Raw genomic sequence first — 27,594 nt, 5'->3', positions numbered from 1 at the left:
AGCTTCCTAATCCTCTGTAGAAAGTTCTATATTTCACGTTAATGTAGTCTTTGGTTCATCTTATTTACAATCATACCGTAACAGAGCTATAAAGCGACTAATTGCTGTTTATCCATTGTTCGTGGTTTGATGTTTTCATCTAAGAATAAGAAGCCCAACAGCCAACAGCCAACAGCCAACATAATGTTAAAAAATGACCATGACTACAATCCCGTAGTTCCAAAAAATATTTACAGAGACCCGGTCGAAACGGGGTCCAACTAGTACAGGGACTGAACAAGTTGCTGTGTATATCATACATAAATACGAGGGAGGAACCGGATCTCGCAATATCCACGGGGAGTCTTCACTATATACAGGTTATATACAATATTTACTGCTCCCATGAGATTCACCAGAAAGGGCACCACCTGAAAACATTAAGAGAAAAACATTATAATTTATAAGCTACTATTCACTGAAACCATCAAAATTATTTCATTATGAACTTACATTATCACATCACCAACAGGTTAAAAATATTTTTCTCCTATCTAGAACTAATAATAATAATAATAATAATAATAATAATAATAATAATAATAATAATAATAATAATAATAAAGGAGAGGAAAATGAATGTGCAGCCAATTGATCACAACCCAACGGCAATCCAAAATTACGATTGAAGAGGAGCACTCATTCTTAAATTTCTCATAACTGGCCCATACACCATAGCGGTTGCCAAATTTCGGACCCATTAAAAGTTTGCCTTGTATTAGTAGTATATTTATACAGTGAAAATTAAAGGAGTCAGAGATCATACCCAACATAATTTTGGCACAAATTTTCATGTGAGGTAGCCTGCACAATTAACTTTTGAACTTGCAATTTCACGGATAAAGCATGATCTACTTCACGTGTGTCCCCTGAAATTAAGCTGCTATGTTCCATGGCATGCTGAAGAGAGCTGTTCAATACCGCTGAACTGGTTGAAAAATCGCGTCCTGTAAGCTTATTGCTCATGCGAGCCATCACAACCACAGCACGCTCATTCAGAACCTCATTGGCATCTCCAAGTTGATTAACAGCCTATAAGTGTACGTACATGTAATAAGCAACATTAATCAAGAAGCAACAAAATAAATCTTTGCGGAGTCTTAAGTTACCTGAAGAAGTTCCCTTTCCCGTGCACCACGCAGAGGATGGGCAAGCTCTCTAGTTGGGGCAGATTCTTCAGCATTTACAACAGGAGGCACATGATTGCTTGTAAGCATGGACATTTGTGGAACTTCATTGAAGTTGAAAAGACGCCAATTTATGAGAGGATCGTGTACAAAGGCCTGAATGCAGGAAGAGCAAATCATCAACTTTATGATCTTTCACGTAAAACTCAAAGCCTTAATTGATCACTCATCACTACGGGCCAACACATGAATGCTCCACAAATTTCCTTATGTTTTCCATCCAAACAAATTTTACTATATTATGTTAGTAAATTAACAACCTAGAACAGTAAAACCCACATAAGCATAAAAGATGCCAACACTTGTACTCCAGAACGTGGCAGCTTGAACCAGTACTTACCAAGTACCAACGCCCAAGTCGTCAAATATGTTTTAATTATTTTAAAAATAAGTTGTGAAGATACAAGTAATTGCTCATCCAAGTATCCATACCTCCATCATGGCCATAACACTATCCTTATTTGTTCGCAAAACTTGCATCACATTTTCACAAGTTGAGCGGAAGTTTCCCTCAATACCGCTGACTTCCATGGCTTTCACAAGCATCCTTGTCAAACGAAAAGGAACCTGCACATAAATTTAAAAAGTTAAGGGAGGAAAAAATCCAAAGTCCCTATGATCCACAGTTCATAAGTTGTTCTTGAATCCACCTTCTCTGGGAACTTCTCACGGTTCATTGAAGCTTCAAAGCAATCTCCAAAATCTATGTGTAAAATCTTCCCACTGCAGAATATCATAAACATGGGACACATGAAAATTTTTTACTAATCATGTCAATCTAACTAACTTTCTTAATCACAGATTACCTAAACCGATGCAACATAAGATTGCTGGGGTGGCGATCGCCTAAGCCAAGAAGGTAACCAACCTGACAAAAAAAACCCTTAGTTTGGCCCAGAAAACAATGAGAACAACTGGGAAATTTTAATTACAGACGGTAAATCTTAGAGATGGAAATAACTAAACCACAAAACAATATGCTATATCTAATAAAAACAAATGACAAAAGCTCACAACTAATTAAGAGTTGATAAAAAAAATAAATAGCATAGCATGTTAGATTTACAGCTTAGTCTTATTGACAAAAGAAAATGGATCAATTTGCACTACTAAAGGTTCATAATAGTGGTTATGAGCCAGTTTAAAACTGGGAAGCCTGGGAAGGACATAAAGTGATGGGAAGAATTTTTACTTGCATCTATTCCAACTGGTTAAGTTCAGCTAATCAGCAGGACTAACAAATGCTTTCAAAATAAAATAAAATCCTTATTGAATAACCCCACCCCCCCCCCCCCCCCCCACCACAAAAAAAACCACTTCTCTCATCATTAAAAAAAAAAAGCTTAAAAGCACAAATTCTCCAGTCAAATCTGTACAGTGTATATTGAAATTTCATTATGATACAAGTACTTATAAGGCAGACAGACATGATCACAAGTTCCACTCATGCATATTAATCACACACCATGCTCATAACTGCCAAGCTCCTAGTGTAATTTGTCCTCCTCTCCAGCCACACTTCAGATGTACGGCTCTTCAACCAAAGCACCTAGGGGAATAGGAACATTGCAAAACTCAAATGAGTATGTCATAGAAGACCATATAACACATCTATAAAGCATCACATACCCTTGCCAGGTCATTTCCTTCAGTATTGTTCAAAGCATATTCAAACACCTCCACTTTAGCTATTAGTGGCAAATGATCGTAATCAGGTGCAAAACTGAGCATGTATTTGTGTTCCTGATTCAAGGTAATCTACAAAAGAGAGTACACAGAAATTCAAGAAAATATAAATTGGAAACTACCATAGCTACAAGTGAAGAAATAACTACTTTATTAAAACCTGGTTTATCCAAAACTAAGTGAAAACAAGAGAGAGAATGGGAGCAACAGATAGAAGAAACCACCAAGGGCATTCTGACCACACCTTTCTGGTATCCCTGTATTCTCGAATGAGATGATGCAAGGTGTCACAATTTGGGACCCATTCAATTAAACCACTGTTTGGTGATAAAGGAATCACAGCATATCGTTCAATAGACAGATCTTTCTCTGCTGTCTTTGGAGAATTCTCAAGCAGAGTATTCACCAAACCAAAAAGCTGTCAAAGAACAACAAAGTTCTTATCAAGTAGGAAGCAAGAAAGAATCTAGAGAAATTGACCAGGTGCCACTATACAAGAACCATGCTCATAACCAGAAGAGAAAAGATACCTGCATGACTCTTTCATCCTGGCGTAAATCCTCATGTCCCTTCAATAAGAAGGTATAATCTTCACCATCACTTCCATGAATTGTCAACTTTCTTGGTCGTTGCTTAGATGTTATGACAACAAGCTGGCGCGCAAATGATGCAATTGTAACAACAGGTGCATCTGAAATAAAGATGTAGGCATCCTGATATGCTTAATGTACAAAATAATTTAATGCTGGAAGATGGAAAGAAAAAAACTAATTTACCAGCACGATATGTCCCAGGAACAGCAAGCTCCAAATTGCGACATTCTAGTAATTCAGGAGAAACAGCCTAGAGAACATGCACAAAAGTACGGGGGCATAACTATCAAAAAATAATGCTAATAATAATTAAAAAAGAGAATCAACGATTAAGCATTACTCTTACCTCCAAGTCTAATGTTGTAAGGCTTTGAAGTTGTTTATCTATCTTTCTGAATACGTGATAATAGATGTCCCATGCCTAATGAAGAAATAATCAGGAAAGAGGGGGAAAATAAATTCACAGGAAGGAAAAAAGGCAGAAGCAGACTGCAACTATTATCTCTTTCATATATATTTCCTTCCCATATATTTAATTCTCCCCTCCATTTCAAAATAATTGTTCCATTTGCATTTTTGAAGGTTTCAAAATATTTGTTCCATTTACAATATCTAGGTAGCATTTATTTCTTTTTCCATTTTTGTCAATACTAAAAATGTAGCTTTTAGAAAGAGAATACATGTATTAAATAAAGGATAAATAAAGTGTTTTTTTTCATAGGGATAATTCTATCTATCCATATAATTTTCTAAAATTACTAAGACATTTTTTTTGTTTCATTTGATGTCTGTTTTTGACATTTTGGTTTTGGGGAAGTTATCATGAAACAAAGGGAGTAAATTTTATGTCATTGCCAATAGAGAATAGAATGTACAGACAACAATGGATCAAACAACATAGCAAACAATTAATAGATTTTTTAATTTAATTATTTGAATCCCAGCATTTGTATGCTACTCAGGATTGCAATATTTCTTGGTACTTCAATACTTCAGAAACATGGATATTATAAAAAAGATTAGCATTTTTTTTCTGCTCAACTATTTTCTGTTGTCACATAGCAGGTCTAGGCTCTAGATTCTCCAGACATGTAACCCCTACTTCCAATTTCTAACCCAATCCTACCACAGTCCAAATTCTTCATGCAGTAGTAATCTTATCATAAAGATCTATAGGTAAATTAATGTTGTCCTTCCAATTTTAACTCCACATCAGATAAAGTCAGAAACTTTGGATCCTTCTTGCAGCTGTGCTTAGTACTATTGTATATATTTGTCAAAAATTCTTATCCTACTCAGCACTCACTGTCCATGTTGATTAGTCTGCAAATCACTCTTTCCAGGATAAATTGACCTAAACTTCACAGGCTTCAATAGGAATAAGGTTGCCGAAATTTAATGGATGTGACAAAGTGCTGCATTATGTGTATCCTTTTAGCTGTAAGAGATCTAGTGGGATCATGATATTTTGGTTGAACTTATCTAGGGTTCCCCCTTTGTGGAGATCGGGAGAGAAGTTTTCTACCATGAATAGGGATAAGATTTAGAACAATGTCTGTGCCAAAATATTATAGCATCCAATATCCAGGACCTTCATTCATAACAAGTAACATTTTCAATTCCAAATGTCATACCTGAGTAAGCTCAGCATCTTTCCCAGTTCTCTTATAATTCACACAGCATTCATAAGCCTCTAATAATTCCTGTCGATAGGCCTGACAATAAAAAGAAAGCACTGAAGGATTTAAAATAAAAACTTTAAAGTGATAACCCTGTGGAAATATAATATGGTTTTAATGAAGCTATGCCAACATTTATGATAATGATATGGATAAAGAACAAAATGGAAAATCACCGTATGACCTCAATAAATATTCTCTCCTTTAAGGTAACATTGTTTTCCATTGCTCCTTTTTCAAGCATTTCATGTAATGGTTCCAAAACCTTTAGCATCCCTTCGATGTTATGTTCACCAAAATACAATCGGCTAGCTTCTTCCAGTGCTTCATGCCACAATTCATGCCAAAGAATAGCAACCCTGATAAGTTCTTTGGATACAAGTTGTGCCTGCAAATAAAACCCACTTAAGGTTAAAACTGCACGAGTTTTACACAATAAACAGTAAGTGTTAAGAAAGTAAAATAGTAAGAGATTAATAGAAGATGTTATCTAAACTTGTATGTCTATTTAAACAGCATTGATCATACGTATATATATATATATATATATATATATATATATATATATATATATATATATATATATATATATATAAAAGAAGAATTTTGTTAAAATGAGAAGAATATTACAAATAGATGCTATAAAGCCTAGCTTTCCAATCTTTCTGAGTCGAGCTTTACACCAAATAGATGCTAGGCATCTAATCCTATCTCTAATGGGTTTATCTAGATGGCAAGGGGTTGTGTTGGACGATTGAAAACTGGAAGCGGATGTTAGGGACTTGGGTATTATGGGGTGCCCAAAGTGCCACATTGGGTAGTATGGATGCTTGACGATGTATTTAAGGAGAGTAGTTCTTCCCCCTTAATAACTAGCTTTTAAGAGAGAAAAATCAAGGAGGCCTAAGAATCAAAATTTTAGAGGATTCCCTATCATTTAGGTTACAAAAGATGTGGCCCTAGGAGTAAGAAGAACCCTATGAAGTGCAAAAGGAGCAAATAAGGATATTGTGCAAGGAAGATAGATGATACAGACGAGATAAGGCTAAGTTAAAAGAGGTATCTACTATCCAATGGTCTTCCCAAAAGTTAAAATGAGATCCCATCACCTACCGTAAAGGAAATAATAGATTTCAAAATAGTGTAACCTTGAGAAATGAACTTCCTAGGGCTAAAATGAGTAGCATGGTTAGCAGAACTAGTATTCTTGCCATTCTTATCCATACCATCTTTACTTTTGATAACTTGATGCTATAGAGAGTGAGATTCTAAAGGAAAGCACCATTTTTGGTACTGAAGCAACATTCTTGGACACAATATTGCCAAGACCCAAGCTTCCTTCCTTTATAGGATGAAAACAAACTACCCAATTCCCCAAGTAATCCTAGTTTGTATCCAAAGCACCAGACCAAATGACTATAACAAGTATTTATGAGCAGGCATTATTTTCAAAAGTACCCTATCGTCGTTTCCAAGGTAGGGACTAACAACAGATAGATCATTGTATCAAACATGCAAACCTGATCTACAAGTACACCACTATGCTGCCGAACTTTGTCAACAACTTCTTGTGCTGCTGCTTTGCGTAAGTTGCTTATTGATTTACAGGCCACAAGCAATGGATACATGAGAGCCTACAGAACAAATCAAATGCAAACAGCTGATCAGTTAATAACAAATTTGGCATCCAAAGCATTATAAGTTGACGTGGGCAACAATACAACACGAAACATTAAATAAGCTTAACACATAACACCCTGGTTCTTCCCTCAAGAATAAATTGTCATTTGTTAAATAGGATGCTTCAATAAAAGAAAAAGAAAAAACCACTAAGGTTAAAACCAAATAGGAAGGTTGAAAAATTGTACTCAATTTTCAATAAATTCATTCATTTCAAGGCAGCAACAATAAGTGAAAATTCCAAAAAACAACACTTCGCAGCTTCCATGTGTGAAACAGCAATCAAACACTTAAAGGGTGCAACTAACAATTGTAAATAACTATGTGGGCACGGCCCCATGCTCAAGCCACATACCTGAGGGTGATTTTGCCCAATCCGAACCAAAAGTGATTGTATCAACTCTCTCACAGCATGATTGTTAGAATGTATCCTGGCAATTATTTGAGGAAGAACGACTAGCCAAGTATTGATATTAACTAGAGAGAATCCTCTCGTCAGGGCCATTTGAACTTCTGCCGTGGCTCCATGGTTAAACCATAGTGTCAGAAGGCGAAGGATATCCTGCCACCGACAGCAAAGTTTTATAAATCAAATGATTGAATAAGGTGAAATGTAATATGCCAGAAGCTAATTGTGGAAGGCAATCTGTGAAGCAGGCCAAAATCCAAGGAAGCACAATAGTAAATTGTCGCGTCGCTTGTTCATAATAAATATTATGTGGAAAATTAGGAACACAGAATAGAAACCAGCATGAGCACGAGGCCCCAGCAGATTGTTTAGAGACGCCAATTTGAATCCTAGAGATTACAGCACCATTGAATACAACGGAAGATAAAAATGGTCAAAACACAATGCCGTGGTAACAACAGAAGATAATAGTAGGAATAATGGAATCACTAAGAAATTTGTAGACAAACATGTAAAGGTGGAATTAAAATTATGATACTATCAAATAACCACGAGATTTTCTCATCCTTTAAATCCACTAATTAATTCTAAGATGATTAGTGCTTGGGTCATGACATCTAATAGTACCAGCAAAAAATTACGTTATTGTCATTATACTGCAAAATCAAAATTGATGGAAACACGTTTTGGATCATACTATAAGAAATTGTATCTTACCTGTAAACTGTCATCAACACCTTTAGCATTTGCTGCACATGCTATCGAATGGAAGTATCCAGTGACAGCTGCAACAACATACCGAGCGGCGAAATCTGGAAAACCTCGTAAAGTGTAATGAGACATCACTGCTGTATTGAAAAGTGCCCATTTATGCCAAGCTTTGCCCCATTTATTTGCATGATGAGTGGCTTTTTCAAATGCACCAAGTATATCTAAACATAAAAGGGGAGAAAAGTAAAAGAAAAAAAATGGAAAAGATCAATATAGTATTATAGTTGTATCTTTAATGTTCAAACTATGACATCTAAGAACCTGTTATGGAATCATCATCCAGCCCAGGAGAAAGCGACCACTGCCAGGATCCAAGTATTAGGTAAACACGAGCAAGGAGGGGAACAGTCGGACTTAAACCACTAGTGAAGCCCGAAGATGAAACAGGTTGGATGCTCAGCGCACTTGAGAGCTCCATAGCCAAATTCTAGGCCAAAAGTAAAGCAGGCATGCATATCATTGGTGTTAAATATTTGAACTCCAGTAAGTGTTCAACATAAAATCAAATACCACTTGTAGATATTTTACCTGCAGCCTAATAAATGCTTCCCTGCGCTTTGAATCCTCCCCAAGTGACCACTGGTACTTCAAGTATGCCAACATTACTTGAGGATGGCCATGGTATCGTACATTTTCGGCAGATATTTCGGGGTCATACTGAGGAAAAGAAGGTAGGGGAGTAGATGACTGTCAGGTACAGGATAATGAGAAATGGCACAAAACAGAAACTTTTTCAAAGCAGGTAACAACCCAAACCTGCAAAAGCTTTACTAAAGTCGATCTTGCTTGGCTAATTCGACCACTTTTTCTGCAAAGTGAAGCAAATTTAAGCCAAGTTTCAACATCTTCCACAGGAGGCAGCACAAGTGCTCTAATAGCCAAAAGTGCCTGCCAGACCTGCACACACAAGTATCAGAAAATTAAAGGGAAAAAATAGATCATAAACAGGGAAGGGAATCAAGGCCCAACTTTAAACAATGTTACCTAGATAAAATTCTGGCTGCATGAGCTCATTTAATCCCAATAAACCCATAAACAAATGATGTACATAACAAAAATTTAGATACCAACATCTTGAGACAACAAAAACTCTGAAGTAACCCACTCATAGCATTGAATAGTAAAGGTTTAATTACTCTAGAAGTCTTATATTTCACTTAATTTTCAATTAGATCTCAATATTTAAAAGTTTGTCTTATTGGTTGACTTACAATTCAAATTTATAACCGCAGTTATGGCCTCATGTAGCAACAAGGGTTGTGACACTACTTATCTCTAATTCCATTCATTTTCAAAGAAATAGTGATGAACTCCATGCATACAGTCAGAAGACTGTTTAATTGCAAGAATCCCTAAAATTCTTATGTTTAAGCATATTTGCTTTTAGGAAAATCTGTTTACCTCAACATTACTTTTAGCTCCTTGTATACGCTGAGTCCACATATTGCGAATAAGAGCCCGTCGCTCCTCAGCAACCCTGTCTGCTATAGGAAGTGTGCGGTAATCAATAACCTGTCGAGAAAAGCATTACCATGTTACGCTACAATTATAACATCAAATAACGGGTAGTAACTGAAGGCAAGAATTCTGTACATATTAGAACAAACCTCTTCCAGTTCCGATAGTTGTTGAACCCGAACCATGTTGCTATATGCACGTTCATAGCTCTCCAAAACCTGAAAATGAAATAAAATAATACAATTTAGGAGTATTCAAAACCGAACAAAACTGACGAACTGAACCAAAAAAACTGAAAATTGAACAAATCGGAAACCGAAAAATTGAATTAAACCTTAAAACTGAAGAACAGAAAATTTCTTCACACACAACTACAGGGTTAAGGTGAGGAGAAGGACCGTACAAATTGGGGGATAAGGGATCCCCAATACAAAAACAAAACAAAAACCAAAAGATTTTATCTATAAAGCATAGCTTTCCAATCTCTAACATGTCTGAGAGGGAAAGTCCCCTATAAAGATCATGAGTATTACACCAACTGGATCCAAGGCATTCAATTCTATCCCATAAAACATGCTTGTTGGAAAATCAGTCATTGAAGGTGTGTTCATTATGCTATCAAACCGACCAAACCTTGTCAAAAGAAATTGGTCTAGGGTTACAGGACATGCCCAACACTCATCAAAGATGCTAAATAAGTTGTTTCATAAGAAAACAGCTATTGGGCAATGCAAAACAGATGTGGATTTGATTCTGAGATTGCCCCACGCATAAAACACATAGCCTTATGTGGCCTTCAAACCTACAAGAAGTCATTGGTATTAATTCTGTTAAGCACAGCTGTCCATGTAAAAGATTTTACTTTAGAGGGATGTTTGGACTTCCAAATGGATTTGGCTATATGGAAAGGTGTGTTAGAGGAATGAGTGGGAAAAAGGAAGAAGAAATTACAACTAAAACTACTAGAGGGGTCAACAGACCATATCTTTGTCAGGGTTAGGAGACAGAAAAATTATGGAGACCTAAGAGAATCAAAAGTTCAGCGGATTCCATATCATAAAGGTTACGAAAGAAGTGGAAGTCCCAAGAGAAAGAGGAACCTTGTGTAATGCAAAAGGGCCTAATAACTGAATAAGAGAATTATGCAAAGAAGATAGATGAATAAAGAGGAGGAAAGGCTAGGTTGAAAGAGTATCCCTTATTCAATGGTTTTCCCAAAGAATTGCATCATATAATACGTGGACAGTACAAGGTTATTGCACTAGGCAATAAAAATAGTCCAAAGCTAGTATGTATAAAAGGCTTATCAACCAACATTTGATGGGAATCAGTGCATAAAGCAATATTACTCAAATAATGATCATAATCAGCACAAGATTTAACCATGAAAGTCAAATTGTAGAAAGCTTATGACCATTAAGTGAAAGATCAACTCAGCAAAACACAATTCACAATTGCTTAGAAAGATCTAGTATGGTTTTTATGAACACTGTGACATTCAAGATTTCAAGTCATCTACTGCATCCCCAACCTGAGATCAAATTAATAATAGAGCTTGCGAAAACAACTTAAACATGGTATGAGAACTTCTTGTGAATGCCGGTCCAGGCGTCCAGCACACACATCCTTTGATTGTTCAAAAAACAAATATAAACACACTTTTCGTGTTTATCTTTCATTCAACATGACCATTACCAGAAATAGAATATAGTACAACAAAAGTACAGCATGAAAAAGTACTTTAAAACTTCCCCACCCTGTTTCCAGAGTGACACTGATCAATTAGTATCTGGAGAGTGATTGTAGTGCAATGATAACTCACAAACACTATGTAACCAACTAAATATTAGTGAAATTCAAGTTAACCAATGCTGAAGGACAAAACCAAATAAGGAAAGTTTATGAAGCATACTAACCAGAGCAGCAAGCTCTGTTGCCAGACATTTTCTAGCTCTTTCAACATATTCACGTGCTTCATCATACTGCCAATAGAATTAGATCACAACATAAGCAAACTACAGAAAATGGTAAGAAAGGTCAGATACCCCAAGTAAACAAATACCTTTCCTCTATGAACTAAAAGAACAGCCCTGAAAAAAGTACCGCTGCTACTTCCATCACCATTGGAAGCAGTATTCCCCAGGCCCCGCAGTTTTGTTTCGTCACCATCATCTAATCGAGATACATATTCTGCCATTTGATCCCATTCTCCCATGTTCCAAGCAGCACTTGCAGCCTAACATAACAATCAGCATAAGCACAGGCAGGTGAAAAAATCTTACACAGAAGGAAAGGCTATGAAACCAACCATTGATGCCATTTCAAGGCGAGCAGCTGGCTCAGCTGGGGTCCAGTATTCTTTACATAGGTTATTCAATTCTTCCCATCGAGCCAATGCAGCAAGGCATCTCATCCTACCTGCAAAGCCAGCTCCAATCACACATTTTCCAAGATGGAAAAGAAGTTCCAACGTGAAAAGCTAAGCTAGTAACAAATTTAAACGTACAATTGTAAGAAAATGTTATCAATATTTAGTGTATACTGAGAAGGAAAAACTGGAGAATGAACAAGAAACTGTTGAGGCCAATCAAGCCACTTCTGCTTGGGGCATCATCTATAAATTGCCAATATTTGTATTCATCTCATGGCCAACATGGGCATCACCCTTTACATAGGATAAGATTGTTTCACTAACCAGAAAGCAGTGGCACAACATCATTAGCTATACCTCACTGTCAGAGACAAAAATGTGGAAACTTGTGTGCATTGCATCAAGCTTTGTATTTTATTATTTTTAATTGTTGATTAATTCTTTTACCTTGGTAGCTGGCCCATATAGCAGAAACATCAATCTTTAAAGCATCCAAACCAGACTTTGTACATACAACAGTTGCATAATTCTTTTGTCTTGATATTATTTTGAGTTTTGAATTTTTGAAATTTAGTTCAGCATAATATAGATACACCTATAGTGTAACACAGCCATGCCAAACTAGGGCAATATAGACGCGAATTCAAATAATTCAAAATAAGGGACTAATAAAGGATGTTAAATGCATCAATAGTTCATTACAGACCTAAAGTAGCATCCAATATAACATGTGGACTTGTTGCTTGAGTGGCCTTTGCAGTATAAGCCTTGAGGGCATCATCCCATCGCTGCAGTTTCTCATACCTACACAATACATACTATAAGACTTCAATGTCCTGAAGAGTTTGTCAGAAATACAAGCTCAATAAACCAAGATCAATGATATAGATAAAAAGCAAAAGTTACCATGACTCCTTAAGTTGAAAATCCAGATTCTGTTGTGCATATGTCAATATACCAACTGCAGCCTACAATATATGTTAAATTGAAATGGACGGGAAGAAAGTCAACATAGAGGGCAGCAGCCAAATTATAAACTCGATGAGAAATCATATCAATTCAAACTAACCTCATGTTGGTGTAATTGATTGTTGATATGTATAAGAGCTTCAACTACTGCAACAGGATTGGCATCCATCTTCTTAGAACGTGCTCCTTCAAATTCCATTTCTTTATAGTGTAGGGCTTTAGCAAATGCACGACACTGCAACATAGGAAAATAACAGCATGAAAAAAGTTCATAGAAATCTGGGAAAATTATCCAATAAAACGTCGTTAAAAGTTGTTAAAAGAGCAAAATGTGTTGAACAGTGGAGACGTAATACACACACCCAAAGACATAAAGGGAAAGAGAGGAGACCTTCTCAGCAAGAGCACCAAGTAGCCGAATGTCTATAGGAAGAGGCTTCTCATCATGTTCCATGAACTCAGCCTGCAAGAGCATAAAGTTCAACAGGAGCAAAATGCAAAAGATTCACCTCACCAAATCTTCAAAATATGTATCGTTAATATTAAAATATGAACAGTGTCTAAAACTAAACTTCAACAAAAGTCGAGCATGCTATACAAAATTTCCAACACAACAGTAAAGTCTCTGAAAATTCAAGTGATAAGGGATCTCTCATGAACAAAACTACTAAAAACATCAAATTGTATTTATTTTGAACAAGGAAAATAGTATGATTGGTAATTTGGCTGATGGAATTCAAGAGGCAATTCATTCTTCAGTTTAAAATCCATTTAATGAGCCTACAGCAGTAAATTTCTCTATGGAGCCACACCATTTTACCATTATAGTCCTATTTGGGAAATAAAAATTAACATTAAAGTACATCACTTCAGCCTTCTTCAAGCAAAAGTATATGTTACAAAAAAAAAAAAACAGTAGAAATAAATGATGATAGAATGTATTTTTCTCAGAAATCCAAAAATATTAGTGGGAAAAAGAGGGTGTACATTATAAGGTTTGCAACACAGCTTAAAAACAAGAATAGATTTCCATCACAATTATCTAAATTCCTCACTGTCCTAGTACATTATATCCACTGATCTACATATTATCAACTAAAGTCTCACCCATGACCTTTTCTAAGATGCTGTTACTATTCAATAATCTTTAGGAAGCAAATATAAAGATATCATAGTTTCCTCTCACAGATTCTATAGAGTTAACAAGACAAAAGACATACCAGGTTAAGAAGTGTAGCCAAGATTTCCGGAGGAATATTTGGTGAAGAAAAGGCCATCTCTAGATTTCGAACCAACTGTTTCTGGCTGGTCTCATTCAGATGTGCCCAACAGCTGACAAATCCAGCTGCAAACAGTTCTCGTCCAACAAAAGGCTGTCAAAGGCAAGAAGTGAATATTGGATAGGGGACAGTAATTCCACAATGAACAATATCAACAGGCAATTATACCTGCAATTGTGCCAGCCTAGCACAGGTTCGTAAGGCTGGAGAAGGAGATTCCTTTAGAAGTTGAATGCTAAAATGCCTCATCCATTCTGCCCAGTCCTCTTTAGTGCTTCTCTGGGAAGCCTCCCCAGCTGTCCGCAATCGGCCATCATTAACCTGTATGGAGAAATTTGCTTAAACTCTAAAAATGAACATCACAAAACCTAGATACCTATGAAGTGGATTCCTATGTCATATATCCAAATTCAAGTTCAAGAGTCCCAATACACCAATCTTTAGAGTAGAAGTTCCCATCTAATGTGTGTGTAGGGATTCCACTAGCACAATGTGTAATGACATGATTAAGACAATCAACAAATTATTTATTGGAAGGTTCATAGATTATACAAACCAATTGATCCCAAATGAATAATCTCATGTTAAATCAGTTATAATTAAGTGTTGTTAATAGGGTGGTATCAGAGGTAACATTAAGAAAAACTATTGTCTTGGTTTCAGATGCAATACATAAATGTAACTAAGGAAAACTATTGTCTGCTTTCAGGTGCAATATATAAAACCTGAACAAGACTTAACCCAACTAAACATCTTACAAATGCAATCTTAAAATATTTGCCTTTCTCCTTTACTTCCATTTTTCCCCCTGCCTCAGCATTACTTCAATTATACCGACTTGCACTTATACTTTCCTTTCCCAGTTTAAACTTTTCATTCAGTACTCAGACTTCACTGCTTCTTCTGTAAATCCTATCTTCCTGTCACTTGCTCCCCCCCCCCCCCCCCCCCCCAAAAAAACAAAAACACATGAAAATATAAATATATAAAAGGAAAAAAAGGGAACCTCTCTGCCAATTGTTTATCTCTACAACCAGTACTTAATCAATACAGCAACAACAGAAGCCTTAAGTTTTTCATCTTCAGTGGTTAACCCTCGGGTTTCCAATTTGTAGTAGACATGTTTTAAAAAAAGCTAACATATTTCGACTCATCACAAGAGGATACCTGATGGCCTTTGAGTTTATGGGCATCAGATCCATCTTCATAAGGATCGATCTCCACATCATCTAAAGGATCACTAACAACCTCAACAGGAAGCCTTCGGCTCAGTCTTTGAGAAGTTGTAGTCCCAAGGATAAGTGGTTCACGTTTCTGTAGACGCCCTTCAATTTCCTCAAATTCCTTGTGCTGCAGTAATATATTACTTAACAAAATTTCAAGGGAAAGATATGTTAATGTGACATAAAAATCCACACAGAATTGGAAAAACTCAGACCCGCAGGCGATATTTCAGCAGAAGTTTGTGTATTGATGGAATAAAAATTGTAAAATCCTCGCCAAGGGCATGAGCCAGACAACAAAGTGCATCTACGGCATCCTTCCGGAGCTCATCATTCTTTCTGTCAATTTGAAGCAAAACTGTAAGAACTACCAGACCAGATAACTAACATGAATGTCTAAAAGATTATATGAACTAAAAATGGAGAAAACTGAGCTACTAAGAGATATAAAATTTATGGGAGGTCAACAGACTTTTAATTTCTGTTTTTAATTTCTGCTTTCATCTCCATGTTTTCTGTTTTCAAATGTTTGTAAAGCAAATACTAAAAACAGTAAAAAAGATAAAATCATTTCCAGTTTTCGTATCATGTTTTCACGATTTCCTTCACAAAATCTAGAAAACAAAATATGAGAACAGAACCAAACAGGCCCTTAAACTCTAATTATAGATAACAAATCCCAAATTCCTCAATAACAAACCAAAATTCTGACTTACAATTACTTCATACTTCAGAAAGTATTTAGTACAATTATTATCTCCTCATAGTGCACTATAACCCCTTTGCTAGAAAAAGAGCCAAGGGTTGTAGCAAACTAGCAATCTTCTAGGAATAATTTTCGACACTGTTAAAATCCTAAGATCAAATAGTGGGAGAGGAATGGCAACAAAATTCCAAATTTCCAATAATAATTCTGAATGAACTTCTGTGTAAGGATGCAATGGATTTGCAAATTAATTATACACACCTTACAATTTAAAGCTCCTTATGATCATTGTTCACATTTAAAACAAAGATCTCCTTAAGTGTTACCTTTAATTATTAACTATTATGTCAAACAAAGGGGAAAGGACAATGGGTTCCACTACAATATGAAATTCTAGAATTTGCATACTCACCCATCCAATACTAGTTTCAGGTGATGCACAAGAGAGGATATATGACCCGTGACCTGCAGATAAAGGGAGAAAAACCAATAGAATAACCAAAAAGAAAAAATAAAAGTGTCATGTTATATCAGCATAAACAAGCCCACTATAAATATATGCGTATGGATCCTCATAAACCAACCTGCACACGAGGGATCAATCTTGTCAAAGTTTTGATTGCGGCACGTCTTATGTCTACGGAGGCATCCACTTTAAACAAGCGTATAAGAGCAGGAAGAAGTAGATGCATGTGTTCATCTAAGGTGCCTAAATTATCAAGAATAAGGTCGTCATGGTTAACCATTTTCTGGCCAAGACAATCACATATGTTATAAATTCCTTTTGTACAGTAAATCTGATATAGAACTCATGAAATCAAAGGCATAAAACCTATTTTTACTAGTAGCGAACCTCACGCTTTTCTTTCTGCTGGATTTCATGTTATTTCCAAGAAAATTTGCATTTCAAATTCAAATAACCATTCAAAAGGAATAGTAGCAATATGGGGTATGATATACAGTTATACACAATCATAAATGTTGGGTTGACTGGTTCAAGAATAAATAACAAGTTGTAAGTTGCAATGACAAATGACACAAGTTGAAGGAATCCTGTGTGATTTAGCACGAGTAAAAATTTTCCAAAAACAAAAAAGGGAACAATATACTATGTAAAGACTACTAACCACCAAACACTTCAAGAGTGTGGAGAATATCAAGCACATATGTGTAGTCATTACACCGTTCTGCATCACTAATAACCTGAATGCAACCTGGCAGAATAACTGGAAGATATGTTCTAAATTCATCATTGAGAGCCAAGCAAAGCTGTTCCACCAGGTGAAGAACCTGTGACATTCAAGCAAATAATCAAACAAAAAAAATGAAAAACCACCAGAGAAAATCTCTAGGATAATCTACATAAATTGGAAAAGCAGCACTACTAACAGGATATCCAAGAGCTGGACGTGCTGGGGCTGGAAGTGTGAATGATGACCACAGTTCAGATATTAGAGAAAGCAAATCTTGCAAATATTTACGAATGTGCTGCAAATTCAGAACCAAGCATGTGAGCAGAAAAGAAAACAATGATCAATTTGATTATGCACGCACACACACATATATATGTACCTGGCGCACAATAGAAACAAGAGTTCCAAGCTTCCATGTAATGAAGTCTTTTAGACTATCTTCACATGTACGAACAGTATGAAAGAGATCAGGCAAAACCTACAATAAAGCAAGGGACAAAGCCCAAAGTTTTAGGTCACAAAATGAATTTAAATGCCATAGACAAGTACTATGGCACCAAGCCAAATACAACAATAACAATAAACATGGACTAAAAGACCATAAGAAAAAGCATGGCTGAGCAAAGATGTAAGATGGAGAACTAACCTTTGGCAAGTACGGAACACAGCCAAGACCCATTGACTGACCTCACAAACAACAAAAACAATCATACCAGCAATGAGTATCAATAATGTAGATGCATGGAAGCATAAATGCAATTTAACATCCAACTGGTGAAAGAGAACACTTCAATATCACTTCAGTTACAAAAATTCTATCAAGATACCAAAATCAAAATACTTGGTTGCTTAAATAATATTCTTTTACAGTGTATTTCATAAATCAAATATTAGTAACACAACTACATCAGCCCAATAAAAAAATCCATGCTCTGAGGTTAAAACTCTAGTATTTAACAACACTTCCTTCACAAAATCTGCTATATCAAGAAATTCTAGCAGGAGGATTCCACAAAGAGGATAGCAAACTATGCAACACTCAGTTGAAATTAACCATCCTGGTAAGACTTGCCATCAACTTGGTGTGTTCTTTCGATTAATCAACCACTTGGTTCAGAACATGAACTTCATAGGAGAGATATAGAAATACTAAAGATACATGCAAACTAAAAAATTTACAAAATATGAAGTGATTCAAAAAATAGAGTATAGAATAAAAAGGATAAGCAAAAAGGGGGTCTCTCCTGCTCCAATAAAATTCCTCCCCCCCCCCCCCCCTCTAAAAAAGAAAGGAAAGTAAGTAGATAATGAAGGGCATAAATATATAGCAGAATCAAGTTCTATGTCAGTTTAATCATTCAGCAATACTTATAACATCAAAAGTGTAATTGTATTTGAATTAAATTAAATTTTTCTTGCATTAATATAAAATAAGGAAATTTTATAGCATTTATGAGGAGAAAAAATTATGGTAACCAGACAAGGACAATGGCCCATTATTATTTCTTTATTTTGCAATTCTATGTCAACTATTTTAGAAATGTTGTATTCTGTATTTCAGTTTCAGGTGCATCTCCTCAAATTAATTCATTTATCAGATACAGGGACAGAAGTGAGCTGATCATAACAAGACAACACTTTGTTCCTGTTTACTTTTATAGAAGAACTTACTAAGAAAAAGGAGACCAGGAGAATACAAACCAGGAAAATTAGAAATTACAGGATACACAGAAAATAATAGAGGGGGAAGCACAAGACACAGGCCTGTTGCATGCTGGCATACCTTGAATATGAACATGAGAGAACCAACCACTTTCAAATGGTAACTAGCAAGAGATGGATCCCTCAATATACGCATCAGAGAATTAATTGCAACCTGAAATCATAAAAATCAACACAAGTTGGGTGAAAAATAAAGGTACAGAAGTTTTGTGTTAATGTGCTACCGTGGAATAATAATCATCTGATGAAGCAAATGAAGGCCACAGGTCAACAGGAAATTCATCCATGCACTGAATCTGCTGACTTGAATCACTAGCCGGGCGGGTAACTTCTCCATGAGACCCTGGCAAGGCTTTCTGATTCCGTTTATGCACATGAGGATCCAGAGCACCCATAATCCCAAGAACCTGGAAGAACCCAAGTACAATTTAAGGACAAAAGCATGCCTATATCAAAAGATATCATTTTTTTAGTTTTTACTATTACCTTCAATACTTCCCGTCTGGTGGACCACACCAGTTCACCATTCAGTAATTTTAAGAGTAAGCCAAGTAACTGTGGGTACTCATTATATGGAGTTATAACATACCTATCAAAATTGTAAACAAATTTGATCACATTAATATAGAAAAATTGAGCATTAGACTTCAATGCCCTCTTCAAACTATTTTATTCATAAGTACATCTGGATAAAAAAAAAAAGGTAATGTAAGAATTTGAACGTGGGTACTAGTTTTTAAAGAACATCCCGGTATACAAGCATCATGCACCAACACAAAGTCCGAGGAATGGTCACACCCAAAGGATGCAATGTAGAGAGTCTAACCTAATAAATGCATCAGTGGCTTATTCCACGGCTTAAACCTGTAACTGAGGTCACACAGAAACAACTCACCCATTGCCCTAAAGCTCCCCTTTCGTGGGTACTAGTTTTAAATTTCAAATTTTTTGTTGACGAAAACACATCTGGATAAATTATCATCAAGATGCACAAGAAAACACTTTTTTGGGATAAAAGAAGAAATATCATTTGAACAAAGAGAACATTACACGAAGTTGGAAGATAAGATATCCTGAATTATTTTATAATTTATATACTAGCAAAGAACTTCTTTAACAATCATCCTCAAAATAAATTTTCAATGTTAAAAAATTAGGAGAGAAAAAAAAGAACATTATGTAAACAATATTTGTAAAAGATAATATAGCCATATTATATCAATTTGCTAGTTCTAAAATAATATTGCCAAACAAGTTTCAAGTTTTATTAATTTTTGAATACTTGTAAAAAAAATTAAAAAGAGATTTAAGCATAAATGATGAGTTCAGACATGATTCAAGTCTCGGTGCAATTGCATCATTTGATCCATGTAACTAACTGCACCTATTGAGATGGGGCTTTATCCTTGTTGTTCAAAAAAAAACAAACATTTCAAATAGATTTTATTCTTAACCATTAAGATACTATTTTGAGAACACTGTTACAAATTAGTTTTTTGTTCTTTGATTCATTTATTTTTTTTAAAGAAGTTGAATTTAAAGTAAACCTGATTTTAAAACTGTTTTAGAAAACTATAAAAAAATTTCTAAACAGGCACAAATACAAACATGTTCTTTACCCTGTGCTTTGTACAACTTGACCAAGTGTAGCAACAGCCACTTCCCGTTTAGAGACGGCTGCTCCATCCACTAAAGCATCCACTATTAAAGGCATAAGTTCAGGAATGTATTGCCTCATGGCAAAGCCACCCTACACAGAACCATCCAAGTTAGTTTGCTACTTACCAAAATTAAAAAATAACAAATAAACGCCCTACAAGACTTAATTCACTAACCACTCTGGCAAGGTCCCCGACAGTCACAAGGACTCCACTAATGATTCCACTATTCGCACTAGCATCAACAAGTCTGGCCACAAGAGCCTGAAATAATGAGAAAACTCGTTAAGTTACAAAATAAACTTAATATAAGAATGTATCTCTAACACCAGAACTAGTAAAACCTTATGCACTGGAGCAATGTATGGAAGTATAAGCCTTTCACAATTCCTTATCAAACACCCAAGTAACTTCGCACTTTCTTCTTTGCATTTACTATCTGCACTGCTGACATGGCAAAACAAAATGGAAATAGAACAGAATAGTTCTGTTACCAATGCATCCTATAAAAATAATGAATCTTGGTATACATAATACATGAAGATGATCCACTAAATATTATAAACAATTCAAATTCACCTCTGCTCTAAGTATGTTAACAACTGTATAAGATGGCGACGAAGAGCTGGGAGAACATATGCAGGATTTTTCTCTGATAACCTTCCAGCCAATGAAATAGCATACTCCCGAACGTCAAAATCCTGCAGAAATAGACTCTTAAATATCAACAGTATTCAACAAAATGAAGCTCCAATAAAAATTACGGGAAATATAATCCTATGCAAGTGTACAGCATTATACAACACTTAAATCACAGCCATAATTCGGTCTAGAGAAGATATTAGAGGTCTGATCTGTCGATTTTTCTCCAATGAATCTGAAACAAAATTTATCGGGAAAAAAAAACATGTAGATTGGAATTACCAGTTAAATACTAAAAGTACAAGTACATAATACCATCAAAGTTGTCTATCGATATAATATGTGAAAAACATTTTTCTGAATTATATAAGATAAATGTGAATGTGATTCCCCAAGATATCTAGCTACCACAGTTGCAACTAAACTTAACATCCTGCAAACTACTCTATAAGAATCAGCCAATAAACAACAGCAAATCACAACATATCTAGCTTTGTCACACCTCATCATTTAAAGCAGCAAATACTGCACTCAGATTGTCAGCCTGAGCCAAATACTCATCAAAACCTCTATCTCCATGGAGAGAAGTGAAGATAGAGTGGCGAACAGTAACATCAGCATCTGCAACAGCAGAAATGAGAAGCTTCTCCACAAGCTGCAAAAGGTCCAAAATCATTTAGTGACAAGCACATCATATATAAGTGTGCATCATTACACAATTAAAATACCAAGATTCACTAAAGATAGCATAAGGAGTAAGGACTAAAGACTAGAGCATAGGCACCGTATTATAAACATATGCAACTTGTATTAAAAAATGTTTCTGACAAAATTTAACCGCGAAACATGAAAAATCTGACGAAGGCGCAATTGTCTAAATTTCATAGTTCAAAAAAGAAAAATATTAGATTAATTTTTCACAAAATTACTTTTCCCTTGTCAACCATCTGACAGACCTACAGAGTAATTATAAAGTCAGGACTAAATCAATCACTAATCATTAAAATTCTATTTTGGGGTTTTCCAATTGAAACCCAATATTTTATTACCTTCATAATTATGTTCTTATAGTCCCAAAATTTTCAACATAGATCCCTACTGTTAAAGCACCATTATAAACTATGGGAATCAGGGGCCCAATTAAAAGGTTTTTGAAGCAGGAGTTACAAAAATTCATGTGTCACATGTTCAGCCTAGCCTACTATTAGAGAGTTAAAATGATGCTTCAATAATAGGACCCAAAAACAAGTCAAACTACAGTCCCCAATTACAAACTTCTATGCAGAAACCAAATTGGACATCCTCAAAAAGAATAGAGGCCGACATAAAATCTTCAGATGGTACTTCAGCAAGGAAACTTTCTTTGTTTTTTTTTGTCCCCTACAACGCACATCACAAAGAAAAGAGGGGTGGGGGAGTATCTACTAGTAAGAGCAAAAAGGACCAATAACTCCAACAAATCTAAGAGCAGAAACTTCTTCAAACTCCAACCAAACCATTCATTCCAACCAGATTTTCTGCATAACCGGACTGCAATTAGTCCACCGTAACAAGTCCGCCTTTTAAAAGTCTAACCCTTGCTAAACTTCGCATAAAATAGTCCACTGTAACGGAATTGACCTTGGCTCATTATACACAATAAAATGCTATCTGAAAGAGTCTAATTATTTTCTAAATTAAAAAAGGACTTCTTATCTTGGATTCTAGAAAAAGGAAAGTTTCAAAAAATTGGGGGGAAGAATTAGAAATGCACAGTCAAAAGTGAACAAGACAAAAGATATGAAGTATACAAAAAATAAATAACTAAAAAATTTGTAAACACCAAACCTCTTCCACAAGTCGGCGACGCTTTCCACCCGATCGATTTGACCTGCTAGAACCAAAATGAGCACATGCTACGCCAGAGAAAGAACTAGCGACCAATTTGCAACAACAAAGAGCAGCATCTTTTCGGGTAACTCCATCCTCATCATCCAAATATACAACAACTGATTCTCTAGCAAATTCAAGTAGGTCATGACCCTATATCAAGCAGGATAAACAGGGTTATAACATCTACCATTTTCCAATGTTTCTAAAAAAATGATCAAAACAATATATAAGGACTTTATTGAACATGACAACAGTTCATTATATTTATTGAAAATGAGCTTTGAGAACCTTGAAGTTAAAACGAGCAAGAGTTTGCAGAGCAAGCTGTATAAGACCAGGACCACTAAGCTCAGAAACCTGCTGCGGAACATTCATCACTGTTCCTCTACCAATGGAAGCTGCAGGCCTCCCAGGATGGTAATGGGATTTAGAAAGAACCATAGATATGCTGTCTAGCAACCGCTCTTGAATGGTAGGCAGAAGTGATGGAATGCTGAAGTAATGACAAACAACACAAATGAAACATTTTAAAAAATTAATCACTAAAAAGGTGGAAAATTTGTTGCAAACAAAACCTATACCTAGCACATATTTGCTCAAGAGCCTCCACAAGCACAGTTGAAAGACCCGTAGAAAACATAATATCCAAAAGCCCACGTACATGAGGTTCCATGGTTGGCCCCATTGCTTTCGCAATACTTCCAACACAAGCCAATGCTTCAAGCGAAGGCTTACTCCTACGAGGAGCAATCTACATCAATAGAATGAATATACTGTCAAATGATATCCTCAATTCCTCATCACGTATTATAGAGCAAAATACAACCAAGCATGAATCCTAATAGCAAATGCATCATGGAACAAGATGAATAGTGACATCAAACAACAGTTTCTGCAACATACCGCCTCGCGTAAGTGGGTAGTTATTGTCGGCAAATAATGAATGAGTTCCCCATCAAGTGCTCCAGCCATCTCTCCAAGGGCAATGAACCCACTATCACGATCTTGAGGTACTTTCAACACGGAAAGAATATGATTCATGCATATCTGCAAGGGATTTCATCTCCCATAGGAACTCATATAAGTATATCATTAAGTTACTTGAAAGTCTCCGTTCTGAATACTCTTCCTCCCAGTTTAATAAATGCAATCAACTAACAGGGAAAAGCTAACATACTGTTAAATAGTTGGTAACGAAACGATCACGTAGAAAATGTGCGATTCGAGGAAGCAATGAAGTTATGCTTAGGCGAACAAGCCGGTCTCGGTGCTCCAGGTATCTGAGAACAATTTCCGCAACTTCTCGGTATCTGGACATCATGAACTCACCAGTATTCCTTCACAGAAATAATTACATATAAACAATTTCAGAATAATAAGATTAACTAGTAACCAACCCGAGTTTCATAATAACACATAGAAAAGTAGCGAGCAGATAATGTGATTAACAAACCCAGTCTCTTAGTATTGTCCATGTAGAATTTTTCCAGTAATATTATTAGGCACAACTGGCACTTGACTATTTTATTTTACTTTCTATAAATTAGTTATTTAACTTTCAGGTTGCCATATAGAGTGGCAGCATTAAGCCGCGTAAGTTTACAACCTCCATTCCATTTCATATTTATTTAGTATATGAATCTGTTAAAACATAGTTTTCCCCAAGCATGCTTCATAAAGGACAGAACACTAGCAACATACTGGGTTGAGTGGATAAAGTGTTTAATAAATAATTTTCAAGCTTAAAATGATTCTGAACTTTTAATTTATGCAGGAAAATCTGAAAATATTAGAAGAAGCGTAGAAAAATGCTCACTGAAAATGTAAACAATTTGATAAGAATGCTAGCTTGAAAAAATTACAAAACTTTCATGGATCAGTACAAAATGTTCAAACTTATAGCAACCTCAAAAGTTCTCCAACAGCAAGCAGCGAACCGTGTATGCTGTGCACTGGGGCATTTCTACCCAATCCATCTTGTGTTGCCTCAAACATTCGATAGTACCTGATACCAAATAAAAGGTAATGAACCTGACCTGATCTTTAACAGGGGTATATTATGCAGTAGAAGATTAAAACCATCAAAATAAGCATGATGTGAGAAAACACAGATGAATGAAAGGTGATGACACTCTTATTCTAGCTAGAACCTCCAAAATGCACTGCTCTGGCATCAACTTTTACTACCACCATGGAGGATATCAAAGAAAGTAAACAACTGAATGAAATAATGCTGGATTTGGTGCCATATATTACTGTAAAACCAAGTTTCATGATGGGTACATGCTGATGGGCACTCCTTGCTTTGACAAGGATGCCCAACAGTAGATCAACAGCCTCAAGTAGAGACAATGATCATGAAATGCAGTCCATATTTGTTAATGCTTCTGCTTTAGCGAAAAGTTCAGAGTCTATTCAATAGTTAGTTCAGGTGTTCTACCATGTTGGATGTGTAATAGGTGTGAATCCGCCTGTCCTTCAGATAAACAACTCATTCAGCTGGTAGACAGTTGAACGGTCACACTTCTACACAATCAACCTCGAATTGCTCTAACTCTTACATGAAACATAGCTTCACTAATTATATGTCATTTAGTTGGAATACATCCACTAGTACCAAAGGCAACCAAAAAAGAAACCTACTACCATCTTCACAAATGTTAAAAACATAAAGCCTAAAAAAAGTAAGAACTTACCACTGAACACGCCAGCGTGTTTCACGCTTTTCTATAACACGAAGGCAAGCACGCAATGCCTCCACTGCCCGCTCACGAACAGGCAACGCTGGATCCCTCAAAGCGACCCAGATAGCATCAACAAATTCTGGCACATGGACATTGAACACGGTTGAAGCATTTTCTGCCATTTCCTGCAATGACCAAAAGGAAAATGATAGTGCATAAATATTCCAAACTTGCTAAAGAGAACAAAAAAATTATCAGCCTTACTCAATCAAACGATAACTTCAAAAAATAAAATGATCTTCTTCAACTGGAAAAGGGAATAAAGCCTCTATCAATTCTGACAAAATAACAACTATAGTGGCACTTACTTTCAGGATGAGGACAGCAGCAAATCGCCGATATTCCACTCTGTTCCCTCGAAGCCAGTCTAGAGCAATTTTCACCTACGAGATAAGAAAAATCAACGCACTCAGAACTCATGTCAAACAGAGCATGTTACAATGCTAAAGGTAAGATTGAAAGTAGACGGGAGGGAAACCTGGCGCTCGACTTCATCGGCAGTCATAGCCCCACCAGCCCTGGCAAGATGGCCGAGAACCCTACTGGCATGAACCAAAATCTCAGGGTCACGCTTGGCCTCAAAGACTGTCCTCATGTAACTGGAGAATCTGGAGACCTTGGAAGCGTTCTCCCCAAGAGCCACATCTATGAGCTCGTCAATGGCCCTCAGAGCTCCCAAATTCTCAGCCACGTCACTGCTCTCGAGGAGGCTGGAGATCCTGTCGTATAGCTGATCCATGAAGCGAGAGAAGGCCTCGCCACTTAGGTCACGTGCTTCCTCCTCCAGATGCTTCTTGAATGCCAGCGTAGCACCCTCCTGCGTCACCAGAATGAACTAGTAAGTGAGTGAGAGTGAAAGAAAGTGAAAATTGAAGTGGAGGAGGAGGAGCAGAAGCAGAAGCAGTGAGAGAGTATGAGGTAGAAACCTTGGGGTGGCCGCGGGTGCAGAGGTCTGCAAGGATGCGGTTGAGCGAGTCGAAGGAGGTTCCGGGGACAGGCGGTGGCCCAATGTAACGGTGGGACTGAGAGGGTGTTGCCATTGCCATCCTTGATTTTGGTGTGATGTTCCTAATCCCTAACTAAACTAAACTAAATCAGATTAAATTATTAGTGTTATTATTGAATTGAAATTTAGGAACGATGGATTGGAGAATCAGACATAGCATCCCGCCATGCCTGAGAATAGAAAGAAAAGACAGTGTGAGTGTGAGTGGGGCACCTCGAGATGAGGTTTATTAACTAGTTTCTGGGTGCTCCCAAGCGTGACCAAACTCACCCTGGTGGTGGCGTGAGGTTGATGAGGAGACGAGAACTGGAGCGACTCGAGAACGCACCACACCCGCCACACGCACCCAACATACTCCAGTCCGACCCGTTACGATATTCCGCCTCGACATAATAATAAACAAGTCTAGACACTAAACTGTAGGGCTACGTTTGTTTATAGAAACAGGACACTGAGACAGAGATACAGAAACATAAAATCGTGTTTGACAGAAAAATTATGAACAGATACAATATGTCTAGAGATCCTAAATTAGTGTATTTTGTGTCCATCCTGACAAGAAGGACACAGAGACACTAACAAATGACACAACTTATTTTTTATTTTTTCTTTTATTATTCTTGTTAATTTTTTTATAATTATATTTTTTATTATTATATTTTTCATCTCAAATTTTTTGAATGAAAAAAAATGAGAATAAATTGAA

The 27,594-nt window shown here is 36.3% G+C and overlaps 1 protein-coding gene across 2 annotated transcripts; it reads right to left on the bottom strand.

Annotated features, from left to right (window-relative positions):
• Positions 1–160: 160 nt before the first annotated feature.
• Positions 161–27,248, bottom strand: LOC130980231 (serine/threonine-protein kinase TOR). Of its 2 annotated transcripts, none has more exons than XM_057903890.1 (57): positions 26,809–27,248; positions 26,361–26,699; positions 26,191–26,265; positions 25,835–26,007; positions 25,045–25,143; positions 24,316–24,475; positions 24,042–24,185; positions 23,720–23,889; positions 23,427–23,631; positions 23,094–23,288; positions 21,769–21,921; positions 21,204–21,325; positions 20,969–21,071; positions 20,802–20,888; positions 20,586–20,716; positions 19,453–19,555; positions 19,191–19,373; positions 19,028–19,120; positions 17,891–17,926; positions 17,624–17,722; positions 17,441–17,539; positions 17,179–17,341; positions 16,636–16,760; positions 16,464–16,516; positions 15,561–15,684; positions 15,290–15,472; positions 14,291–14,443; positions 14,063–14,215; positions 13,234–13,305; positions 12,943–13,077; positions 12,780–12,841; positions 12,580–12,677; positions 11,811–11,920; positions 11,565–11,738; positions 11,419–11,484; positions 9,652–9,720; positions 9,446–9,556; positions 8,801–8,941; positions 8,573–8,701; positions 8,306–8,471; positions 7,991–8,205; positions 7,220–7,426; positions 6,705–6,818; positions 5,369–5,572; positions 5,140–5,220; positions 3,852–3,926; positions 3,689–3,755; positions 3,443–3,603; positions 3,157–3,330; positions 2,856–2,984; positions 2,692–2,775; positions 2,033–2,094; positions 1,877–1,949; positions 1,659–1,793; positions 1,149–1,322; positions 806–1,071; positions 161–410 (listed from the first exon to the last, which is right to left on the bottom strand). In XM_057903890.1, the coding sequence occupies exons 1-57, from the start codon at positions 26,926–26,928 to the stop codon at positions 392–394; spliced, it is 7,416 nt and encodes a 2,471-aa protein (XP_057759873.1). In that variant the 5' UTR covers positions 26,929–27,248; the 3' UTR covers positions 161–391. The 2 variants fall into 2 exon arrangements, with proteins under 2 accessions (XP_057759873.1, XP_057759875.1); XM_057903892.1 differs by having other exon boundaries at positions 20,969–21,068.
• Between the last annotated feature and the right edge of the window lie 346 nt (positions 27,249–27,594).

The sequence above is a fragment of the Arachis stenosperma genome, chromosome 5, assembly GCF_014773155.1.
Source record: "Arachis stenosperma cultivar V10309 chromosome 5, arast.V10309.gnm1.PFL2, whole genome shotgun sequence".
In the NCBI taxonomy this organism is placed as follows: domain Eukaryota; kingdom Viridiplantae; phylum Streptophyta; class Magnoliopsida; order Fabales; family Fabaceae; genus Arachis; species Arachis stenosperma.
Note: the sequence above shows the minus strand (reverse complement) of the source record. Positions and strands in the feature narration are given on the sequence as shown.